The sequence below is a fragment of the Pelodiscus sinensis genome, chromosome 4 (assembly GCF_052426305.1).
Source record: "Pelodiscus sinensis isolate ZL-2025 chromosome 4, ASM5242630v1, whole genome shotgun sequence".
Taxonomy (NCBI): domain Eukaryota; kingdom Metazoa; phylum Chordata; order Testudines; family Trionychidae; genus Pelodiscus; species Pelodiscus sinensis.
In genome coordinates this window covers 45,006,681-45,018,889 of record NC_143055.1, presented here as the reverse complement: position 1 = coordinate 45,018,889, position 12,209 = coordinate 45,006,681, and the positions used below count along the sequence as shown (strand labels likewise).

The window sequence follows — 12,209 nt, the reverse complement described above, 5'->3', positions numbered from 1 at the left end:
TGAATAGGCCCAACCTGGATGATTTAAAGAGATGGTTTTTGCATGACTAATAAGCAATTTAAAGATTTACTTTCCTAATTAATATTTGGAGGTTACCAAACAACTTAATTTACACTACTTTTTATTTTATTTTTCAACCAGTCAAGCTACATAGCTGACTCGTCAGTTTACCAATCCAGAATCAAAACTTCCCAAGACGTTTCTGAGATCTAGTTCTAACTTCCTTTACTAGTAGTGGATTTGAAATGTTCCAAACCCACACACACACAAAAAAACCAAAAAACACCCCAAGTTTTTTAAAGCAGCAGCTGCATAGCAGTGTAATGCTGTTATTTTTAGTTCTTTCCTGCAATATAAACACATATTGCATTCCGCTTTTAAGTGCTTTTCTGAAACATTTATGTGTCAGAATGCATCAAAATAATAATGCATCAACTGCTTTTGAAATTAGTATTAAGTATAAAAAGCATGCACTTTAACTTATTTAAAGCAACCCTGTGAGCGTAAGACAACTTACTCTGCGTCATCAGACACAGCAGTTCTGTGGCCGAATCTACAAGACCAAATATAAAATTAGACGTTTGGTACAAACATGAAGTATCAATTGCAATCAAAGCCATACCACTGGGCAATTTTAATTTGAACCCCAAACCTCTTCATCAATCAAGTGGGCTGAAAAAGAAATATGGCACGCTGAGGTTATACAAATTACAAATGGGACTTACCCAATCACATTTAGGAAACTATGTAAAAACAAAACCACTTTTTTCCAAAATATAAAAACTGTGGTGAAATACAATGTGATATTGTTTGTAGAAAGTAGCACCTGCTGGAGACTATAGTATTATGTTAAATATTGTATTACAGATACATGCAATTAATCTAGACATACAAACTCTGCTAAAACATTCCATAATACAGGTGTTCAAAATCATCAGTACTGAAAACTGGCAAAAAAAGCATCATGCACAATGAGAGAGGCAAATCTCCACACTTTTTCACAAGAGAAAAAGTTCATCCTTCGAATTTAGACACAACATATGCCAGTGTTATTCACAAAAGTGCACCATACTTTGCTATTAGACTCATGCATATGACATTTGTATTTCTTTTGATCATGGAAGAATATCCAGAATACCAATCAGCATCCTTACCAGATTCACTTTCTATTCAAGAAAAAGCAAAATATACAAGTCTAAAAATTTCAGTATCTTGCTTTTTCTGGAAACTTCAGACAAAACTGCTTCCAAATCTTTTTCACAAGGTTTTGGTTTTTTGGGTTTTTGTTGTTGTTGGTATTTTACACTTTCAATAGTCAAATATCTTCTTCTATTGTCTATAGAAAATAAATCAATGCCGCACTTGCAACTATTTTATTAGTTTCAAAAGAGTACATTACTGAGACACAGTGTTTGCAGTCCACACTAAAATAAGCCAGGCAAGTGCAAAACCTAAATTCTGTAGTGTGCACACACTCTTAACAGGACACAGAGGGCTGCACAATAGAAGCTGTGATTCACATAGTAAAGAGCTCACGTTTGCAGTTCATCTCTGCACGAAGATAATATTTTATTTCTCGCAGGAACTTCCTGAAGCTGTGAAGTTTGATCTGGGTGAATTTGATCAAGATTATGATTACTCATGTGGACAGTGGAAGCCACATCTTGTCCTGTATCAGGGAGATGTTGTCTATCTTGTTCTTTTTCTTCTCTGTTCAGAGGCTGCACTGCCAGTCTCTGGGGACTGTTAGCACAGATTTGTGGACACTTTTCAGATGTGAACGAGCCGGTGGCAGTGGTTGTGCTAAGGAAGCAATTTAAAATTTTAGTTTATTATTAGGAGAAGTGGTTTATTCTATACACACATATATGATACTGTCACATATCCCAACGAGCCAGGAAGTATCAGATAGAATTTACAAGCTAAAGGTATTATTGGCATGCAGAGTGGAATTTTGAGAGTGAGGTAAGAACTAAGTCTGCTACACCAACCTAGAAGGAACTTCAGCCTTCTTTGCTTCATTCAAAGATGTAAACCTGACTTACCACCATTTATTTTAATTAAGCTACATCAGCACCAGGTTCTCTCAAACTCAAATTACTCTGTATCCACTCAGGGGGACAAGCCTTTCCCATCCTAGCTAGATACAGGACCAGGGAAATGGACTCTCAGGATAGAATCTAGACAATGATGCAGCCATTGTGTATCTTTTCCCTTTCAATCACCATCTTTGCATTTTAACCATCTAAAGCTGAATAGTAAGGTCCCTTCAAAGCTCATTTTGGAGCTACGCTTGATTGCCTGCAGATACAATGATTTTCACTAGGCTAAATCTCCACTCTTCCAACACAGCCCTATTCACCTAGAGCAATGCACTTACAGATTTCCTTAAAGCCTGATTAAAAGGGATCTAGTCCCAGCAGCTACATCTTTTGCTCAGTAGCTGATACCATGTCAGCCCTGCTCAGCTACCTAATTTATTGAATATCATCAATACTCCTCAAATCACTATCTTCATTATGGACTCTCCTGGTTCTTTTGCTGGAAAACATGGGTTTAATAATAACTAATTATAATTTATCTAGAACTTCTAGATATAATTAGTGTATTATTAGGATACTGTAATTACCAGACTTAATTGGGCCAGTGGTTCATCTAGTCCAGTATCCTGTGTCCAACAGTAGTCAGTTCCAGGTACTTTATAGGAAGATGCAAGAATTCTGAACTGGATAATATGGAAGAACAATCTACCTATGGGTGGGGGCAGGTGGTTCTTAACTTCTGAAATTGAGAGTTGGGTTATGCCCTGAAACATGAGAGTTCTTATAAATAATCCTATCTAGTGTAAGTGTGACTATATTTGGAAACAGAAGGTTATAAGATAACCAGTGGGACTGACAGCCTGGCTGGGCAAGGCGGTGGGAGTGGGGGAGGAGAGGCAGGGAGGAAAGAGAGGGGGGGCTCTGTGCTCCAGGTGGGGGCAGGGCCTCAGGCAGAAGGGATGAGTGTTGGGGCTAGGCAGCCCTCTGCACTGGCCAGAGAGTGCAATATGTTTCCCAGGGCTCCAGCAGCAATTTAAAAGGGCTCAAAGTTCCTGCTGTTGCCCTTCTGCCTCCCCTTGTCTGCAGGCCTAAAGATAACTTTTAACATACTTCAGTGAAACATAAAATTTGCCTCCAAGATGCACTTACAGGGAAGAAAGATGCTATTGGAACAGAATAACTTTACCTCTTCGCTTTCTTTTCAGGCTTTACAAGCTGCTTAGTTCTCTCCTGGCTACTCTGATGCTTTGAAAAAGGAACAGGAAGGAACTGTTTTATACAGGGTCCGGGCTGTTTTAGAAATGCTCCAGTTCTTCTTGCCATCATATCATCTCTTTCCAGATCTGGAACTCTCACTTGGCTTTTTGTCCCACCCCTATTCAGGTAATGATCTTCCTCTTCTCTTGTAACACTGCTGCCCACAGAGACAGGAGACAGTGTTCCACGTTGTTGTTCCTTTGTGTAATTCAAGGGCAAACTGCTGGTGAGGTAATTTTAGGCACCATTACTCAGAAGAGCATTGAAAAAGATGGAAAACTAACATTTTTAGCAGCAGCACAGGAACTGTGAACAAGAGGCAACTGCAATGAACAGCATGACATATGCTATTCTTTTAAGCAAATGAGGAAAGAGATTTTTATGCAACCCATATTTATAGGTAAGCAATTACTCATTTAGAAGCCTTAATAAAATCTGGATGAAGCAGCATAGATTGAAAAAAAAAAACACCACCCAAAGGATGAATAACCATGTCCATGCTACACTGCAATTAGCAATCGAAGTCATTACGTGTAATGAAGAAAACAGTTTTATGTACAGAGGATACAGTCTTGTAAATAATTTCAAGAGCTGAACACATGCCACAATTGCATATGAAATGAGTAGAATGCCCCTTAGCTTCCCTTATTTGATAAAAGGAGAAGGGCATCACAGACTGACTCAGCTTCACATGCAAAGCAAGCAGAAAGCTGTTTTCTGGTTTCCATCCTCTGTTCTGGTTTCTATGGAGTCTTCAAGTCTCGCTCAGAAATTGCTTCTTTTTGTTGCTGCAGTAGATGATGGATAACTGTCATGGAAGCATGTGGAATACAAACTGGGCTAGTCTGCCTCCAAAAGGTTCCCATCCTTCTAGCCTTCATATCATCTCTCTCAATGTTTGATGAACTTCCGTCAAGCTCTTCCTCCCTGCTTTCATGCCATTCACTCCGTCTGGACTTTGCTTCTGAGACACAACACAGGCAGCCAACTGGATTCTTTGTCAATATTCATCTTTACCTGACCATATTATCTTACTATAGATGAAAAATTATTGAGAGCAGGGGTGAAAAGAAGAGATCTCAGATGAAGTGAAACATGTGAGTGATAAAAAGAGAGATCCATTTTTATGGTTTTATATTTAATTTTACTCATGCTTTGGAATAAATGAACTTACTTGAATGAGTAATTTGCTAATGGTGTCAACTAGCAATTTTTTACTATGATGATAGGCTGAATGATTACAGAAACTGAAGCCAATTGAATGTAAATTCTGGTCAAAGTGTGTAACTTCTTAGCACTTTAAGTCTTTCCTAGCTAAATGCCAGAAACACAGTCACATAACCAGTATGTCTCACTTTTAATAGATACCCTTCAAAAGATTCCACCGATCTTCAAAGGAAAAATAAATATAATCTTCAAGGGTGAAAAAAATCAGTATCGCCAGAATGTGGCGTGAAAGCTGCACTACATCAAATACGTAAGTAGGACATGAAACAAAACCCCTGGAATTCAAAAAAGAAGCAGGCTTAGCTAATCAGATTCCTAGTGGAACTGGTGATTTGATACGGATAAAAAATTCAAGTGAAAATCTCAATAAGTTTGCACAATGCTTCTCTGTGTGACCCTAGGTCTCATTCTCTCTTTTAGATGCTGTGAAGACACCAGATAATTTATTACAGCTTCAAAATGCTGAATGAGCCTGTATGCATAAGAAGCTTCTAACTACGCTAGGACATCGTTCCTCATGCATGCCAGTCAGCATCATGCAAGAAGCGGCTTCATTTTGGATTCAGTAACCTGTTTCTTAGCCAATATTAAATACCTGGAATCATTTTGTGGCCTGGAGACTTCATTATTATGTCCGGCGTTAGTGAGGCTGCAGGCTGTGGCAGATGCAAAGGATTCACAACACGTCTGTGTCTTAGCACTTTCCCTCCCAGTTTCCTCTGTGGTTTCACTGTTGGATGCAGCCCTGGCAATACTAAGCTTCTCCCATTTCAGTTGGTCAATCTCAGTTACTGGCCCGAAGTGTACAAACCTCTGCTTGGGGCCAGAAGCCTTTTTGTATGCTCTTGCTTTGCGGTTGGCAAAATCATCACGAACAGCTGCTTCTGCTGCAATTTCAGCAGATGGTTCCAGATCCTGGGAGCATTTGATGTCTTCTTCACTAGTCAGAACCAGAAACAAAGGAATCAAAGGAAGTTAGAAGGCAAAAAAAAAAAAAAAAAAAAAAAATCACAAGCAGCCTAGCAAACATCCTTGTGTGTATAATGAGAGTGCTTAGAGCCAAATATATAAAAGGAGGTGAACTGTCCATGTGGCTGGAAGCCAAGAAATAGACTAAGTCCTCAAGAAAAACTGTGGGAAGCATGCTCTCTGGTTGCTCTCGCCCTCTACTCTTTAGGAGTATAGCATATGACACACCAATACCCTAAACACAAGATGTGGATCCATGGTCATGCCCAAATCTAAACTGACATGTCCCCCTGAGCCAGCAGACCCCTCTTATTCTCAGGGAATGCAGACAGCCATACAATAGCTGCTTCTTTCACTGAAGATTAGGTCAGTGGTTCCCAACCTCTTCCAGAGGGGGACCCATTTTGACAATTCAGGAAAACTTGCTGACCCAAGGCAATTAAAAAACGGGAGGAGGAGGGAAGGCAGAGCCACCTAGGGAGACACTTGGTGACCATTCTGAAATGTAATGGCAACCCATATTTGGGTCCTGATCCATAGGCTGGGAAACCCAGAGCTGGCCCAAGGTACGGGCTGACCGGGCTACCGCCCGGGGTGCCCCACTGTAGGGGCGCCGCGCGGAGCTTCCGGGCTGGGTAGAGGTAGCACCGTGCATGTGCCGCGCACCCAGGGTGTACATGCGTCGCACTCCCGGGGGTGGCGCCGCGCTCCCGGAGCGCACAAATGGCTTGGGCTGGCCCTGGGGAAACCCTGCATAAGGTGCTCTCTATGCCTTCTCTTCAATGCCAAGAAAATAATTTTAATTCGGCTCTGAATATTGTGGTGTACACAGTGAAGCTAAGGATGAAAATGGAATATAAATTCCTTCCAATTTAAGAGGGGGTGGGTTTAAGCCGAAACCCAGAATTTTGCCTATCCTTAACAGTTCAGGTTCTAAATTGAGTCTTAATTGCAGAAGGAGGATATTTTGGAGGCGGTCAAAATGAGTTTGCAGGACGTTGGCATCATCACACTCACACTTCTATCACAAAGTTAGACAGTTAGTGTGGTGGCTTTTCTTAGGACTGAAATCATCCAATAACTAAGCAAATGAAAGATGATGACATTTGGCTAGAAAAGGGAATGCCCACAACTAAGCTGGTGAAGGACTGCTATTCTTTGCCAGAGGAGTTCCAAATCACTTCTGCATATTTGTTAAGCTCTAGATTGTATTTAAAGAACCATTTTCAACAGCTCTATTCAAGTTAAAAATAAAAGCCAGTTGACAGAGTCAAACATGTATCTCCCCTACTGCCATTCCACCTTCACTTATAGCCCCAGAAAACAACATACCTGAGCTCCTCAGACACTTTCAGTCTGTCCCACGTCTCCAAATCTGCTTCTGTTATGGAAGCTTTCACAAACACTTGAGATTCTCGTTGCTGGGTAAAGTTACTTTGAGTCCTTCGTTTAGCTAGGTCATCTCTTTGAATATCAGGCACTTTCACCTGCTCCTCTTCCTCCAACTCCTTATCCTGAGGCTGCAGGAATGGGTTTTCTTTGTGTGTCACAACTTGCCTCGCTGAGGACATATGTACCTGGTTTGCTCTAATTTAATGCACATTGCAAATCAGCAAGAAAAAGCCATTTTGAGGGGTTAGACAATGATAAGTGGAATGCCAAGAATGGAGGCTCAGCATATAAAAGCAAACTAAAATGATAAATAAGATAAAAAGGTTGGGGGTTTCTTTGAGCAAACATGTGACTGTTTCATTTAGACTACCCTGTGATTTCTAACAAGACAGTTTCATTGGATGATTATAGTTTTGAGTTTAACCCAGACAAGTAAATCTGGAATCACTGCAACAGTGTTTAGTTCGTAATGAGGTTCATTCTGATAGTCACAATGCCCAATTCTCTTATTATTAAAATCATTTAATGATTTCAAGTTGTGTTCCTGAATGTACCAGAGCAGGAGAATTAATATTTTAAAATAATTTGTATAGAGCAATGTCTATTAGCTTTGCAAGATGCCAAATTCTAGGCTTCTAATGTGGTATATTCTCCAAATGCCCTGCCAAGACATTACTCATATGTCAGAATGCTTATTAGAAATGTCAATGAGCCATACTGTTACTGACTGGGGGAATATTTTATATTACTGAAAACCTAATCTAAACTTATTTTAAAAATGCTGAACACCTAACACACATTGTGACAGAATCTCATGGTAGGCTTAATGTTACCTGTATTATTTCAAATTTAGAATTCAATACAGATCTAGTGTGAATACACACAAATAATAAAATAAAGGATTATAAAATAAATATTTGTACTACTCTCCATTTTTCATTGCAGGTTTTTACACCAGACCTGCAGATCTACACTTATTTTATACACACACACTCCATACACTATCTAAAAATGCTTCATATAGTACAATCAACAAACAAAACCAGATAGACTTATGTACTGCAGAAGATGGTTGCTTAACAGAAGTGTCTACAGAATAGATAGCTTTTCTTAAACCCAGTATAGCACTGGACTGAAATATCTGGAGAGTCATTATTTTGGAAATAGATTGGTTCCAATTTAATGTTAAATAAATTCCACCATTAATTACATGGCCCCATCTCTCAAGTAGTTCAGAGTGCTATAACTACATAACCAAGCACAGAATTTGGCCCTTTCTTTACATAGATTCAAAGAACTGGGTTAAGTTAAAAGCCATATATAATACAACAAACATTTCCTTATTTTTATTACAAATTTTCATTAGATGATTGCAACTGAAAAACTTACATTCTAAATTTACTTTTCAGTATTTATATTCATTGCCAGACTTCTCTTACTTTGGACACTGAAAACATGCAGTGTGCTTTTCTTTTTTATTATAAGTTTTGAGTCACTGCACTTTGCAGTTCTCAAATTCTAGTGCAATTCTACTATGTTTTAACTGCAAACACTAGAGGTTTTTTTAAAAAAGATTCTCGATTAAAATTTAAAAAATAATGGAGAATTCATATGAATTTTATGAATGTTTATTTATCCTCTATTGAAATGTTGGGCCAGATTGGTCTTAGCTACTAAATAATATTATCTCACTTAAAATTAAATATTGCAATAAACAGAGAAAGCTAGTATGCACACCTGACAAATTCCAGGTTTTCCTTCTGTAGTGATTTTTTAGCACCTTCCAGTTTATCTTTTTTTGTATAGGGTCCAACTGAAAACTGGTTAAATGTTACTGGAATTTTGGGCTGATTCAGTCTTACTCTCCGGGCTGCAAAGTCATCCTTTTCTAGATCAGGAACTCTGCATATTGCTTCGTCTTCTGATCCAGAATCCTTTCCTTGACAATGTATCACAGAAGGTTTCTGCTTGTGAAGGATGATGTCTGGGGTCGGTTTACTATCTTCACATATTTGCTTTTGACTGACACAGAGCAAAATTAAATGGAATTCCAGATACGGTAAGGGGGAAAATGTCAACATTCATTTCCAGACCATAAAATAAGTGCTGTTAGTCAAATGTGCTCAAGACTGCTGTTAGTTTAGATGAGGCCTTCATTTATTTGTTTGAGGAGAGCTATCATGAAGGTCAACTGCAGTTCCAAACATGAACAGTTAGAAGGATCCTTTCCATCCATAGCTAAAGTAATAATGGAAAAGTAGAGAACACAGGCTCCAAATTATACATTTAGCCATTCACAAGTGGTGACATTATTCTTAGACACTTTAGGTAACAGAAAATAGCTTTAATATAAAACTACCAATCTTGTTTCCAGTTATCACTGTAGAATCCTGGGATACCTAGAATTGAGCATTCTGGCTTCTAAAGGGAACTGCCATTTTTCTGTGCTCTGGACAGTCATTAGAATTGTGCCTTTCCCCTCCCTTGATATTTTCCTTTTCCCCCTATGTAAAGCAAGAAGCAGAAAATTTCTTTTGAAAAGAAAGTAGAAATGAGTCCCTCTTTATTTAGACTTGACTAACCTAGATTTTTGTTTTTTATAATTCTGATGGATAATAATATGTTTAAGCAAGCATTTTTTCATTTTTTATTAATTTAAATCTTCTCAGTTGAGGGAAATAATTGAGGGACAGACAATAACTTCTTAATTAGAGTAGACACACATTCAAAAAGTTAACTTTTTTTTAATCATTACAACCAGACACACAGCGAGAGTGTTATGCCTGACCCCGGGGGAGAGGGGGGGAGGAGAGAAGAGCTTGTACCATGTCTTACCCCACCCCCTCCAGTTTGGGGACGGGCCCCACACACACTAACCCCTCTGGCTGAGGTGGAGGAAGGTCAGGCTGGGAGCAGAGAGGCGGGACGGAGGCGGCTCCAACCGGCAGTTGTGGGCAGAGAAGGAGCAGGCGAGCAGAGGGATGACAGGGGGAGTGGAGGGAGACTAAATTGGCGCCCCACTAGCGTGGCACCCGGGGGCAACTCTTCCCCCCCCCCACACACACCCTCTTCACTACACCACGGTAAATAATCCACCTCTTAGGATATTTATTGTTTAATTAATTACTTATTTTACTAACTACAGACAAATATAAATTATAAAGTTTTCATGGTTTACATTCTGTTAAATGATTTTTTCTCTTTAATTTGGTCACATCCTGTTCTCATTACATTCATGTCTTTTACATAAAAAATGACAAATTTTTAAAATATGTAAGTTTTATAAAGCACAAGAGAAATAAATTCTATACAACATAAATATGAATTTCATCACTATATTTCAATCAAGCATTTCAAACCACTGTTATAGCAAATGAGTAACTTGTTCCTTTAATAAATAAAAGGTTAAAAAAAATTTGAGCATATCAAATTTATTGTAAGCAATCTGTAATGCTTCCTAACTGCCTAGTTACTTACCTAGTTAACCTAACTGTTTTTCATACTATCGCACAGCAATAAACTACATGAGAGTTATGAATGTAAGAGATTAACTGACCTGTTAAAATAACACACAGAAAAACTTTTAAATAAAACTCTCACACAACAAGAGAATCACCCTCACTTTCTTGAAGGCACTTTAAGCAATAAGTAGCCTAAGGCTGACAATACATTGCAAGCCTGACTTTCTGTTTGCCATGAGGACTTTTCCCTTCAAGCTGCTGTGAGGAGAGAGGTCTTTCTCTGAGCTGCTCTTCCAAATTTTACACAAGCCATTCAACTGAAGCCACAGATATCAAATTTCAAGGTCAGCCTTGCCTTGAGCAGACTGCCTCTCCAGGTATTCACAATCACAACATCTGAACATATATAAAACTTTTAGTTGAGAAAGCCACATTAATTCCAAGTCTCTGCTATGACTGGGAAACGTGGGTGAGCTATAGAAAACACCTGCATTTTCTTTTGAAAATCCGCAACAAAACGTGAGGTGTGGGAGAATAAAACTGAGCTCTGGAGAAATGTTTGGCTAGAGTTTCCCCTACAATATGTACCAGTTCCGACTTACATACAAATTCAACTTAAGAACAAACTTACAGTCCCTATCTTGTACGTAACCCGGGGACTGCCTGTACTTCTAAATTATGAACTATGCCCATCCAATCTGAATCACTTTTTACATGAGAAGTTAATGAAAAATATTTTACATATATCTATACTCACCGGAAAAAAATTAAAAGCTTATTTATCTATATTTTTAGAGTGTTACAAGATAGATTAATATACAGTAGTCATATTACAGGGTTCAGATCTCATGCCTCATTTTTCCACACTGCACACCATCTAAATTAGAAAAAATGGTCAAATGAAGCCACTAAAATAATGGCAACAGCTCAAGAGTCTGCACATTTTCTCCCCTATTTTTACAATCAATACTGTTAAAATTGTTTACTGTAATTTTTTAAATTTAAGTTTTCTGATTATTTCAAACCCATTTTTATCTCTTGACCATATATAGCTCCAGCTGCCTTTTCAGCCAAACTTTAACATTCTCATTTTAGATTTTAAAACAAAGATGCAATAGAAGGATTCCATAGGGCCACAGAGAGTGTTGAAAAGTTAGCCAGGCCTATGCCAAGGAATGAATGGGAACAATTTAAAATCGCCTCTCTTTCCCCTGAGATGCTAGTAGGTTTCCAAGTCACTGTGAACTTTGTATATATTTATTGGCACAAAGTTATTGTGCTTCTGATTATATTGGTAATATTATCCAGTAGCCCAATCTTTCAAATTCAAGGCAACTCAATGGGCTTTCTTCCAAATCCAATGTTGTAATTCCAAGAAAAGTTTGAAGGAATTAATGACAGTTTTATGCGTTGCAGAGGAGTCACACACTTGTTTAAAAATTAGATGCTCTTCACCTTCCTGTGATTATGAACAGTTTAATACAGAGGCTCTCAAACTGTTGTCTGTGGTCCATCAGTGGTCTGCAAGTTCCTTTCAGGTAGTCCACAATCTGGGCATGTGCACACAAGAAAATGAAGTAATCACCCCACCTAATTAGTGGAGCTGCACAGGTGGAGGACTAATTAAGTGCCTGAGCCTGGAGAAGATGCACATGTAAGATGAGAGGGTGACCTTGAAAATAGGAGACAGGAGGGAGGCAGTGGGGTGAGAAAAGGAGGTGGGGGAAAATTTGGGGCTTGAAAGGCTGTGGCCAGGGGTAACGGATGCCTGCAGGGGAAAAGAGTGCCACCCGGAAAGACAAGAGGAGCACGAGAAGAGGTATCCTATGTAGCAATTAAAATTCTGGCAGAGGCACAGGGG

The 12,209-nt window shown here is 38.9% G+C and overlaps 1 protein-coding gene across 14 annotated transcripts in view; it reads right to left on the bottom strand.

Annotated features, from left to right (window-relative positions):
- The window catches only part of LIMCH1 (LIM and calponin homology domains 1), a 281,384-nt gene that overhangs the window by 76,260 nt on the left and 192,915 nt on the right, over positions 1 to 12,209 (bottom strand). For 9 of the 14 annotated variants that reach the window (XM_006111913.4, XM_075930517.2, XM_075930518.2 and 6 more), the window contains 6 exons: positions 8,625 to 8,909; positions 6,828 to 7,082; positions 5,122 to 5,466; positions 3,229 to 3,522; positions 1,537 to 1,803; positions 518 to 553 (listed from right to left, as the gene is read on the bottom strand). In XM_006111913.4, the coding sequence (XP_006111975.3) occupies positions 518 to 553; positions 1,537 to 1,803; positions 3,229 to 3,522; positions 5,122 to 5,466; positions 6,828 to 7,082; positions 8,625 to 8,909 (1,482 nt within the window). The remainder of the gene's footprint in view (positions 1 to 517; positions 554 to 1,536; positions 1,804 to 3,228; positions 3,523 to 5,121; positions 5,467 to 6,827; positions 7,083 to 8,624; positions 8,910 to 12,209) is intronic. The other 5 variants (XM_075930520.2, XM_075930524.2, XM_075930515.2 and 2 more) reach the window with 4 other exon arrangements.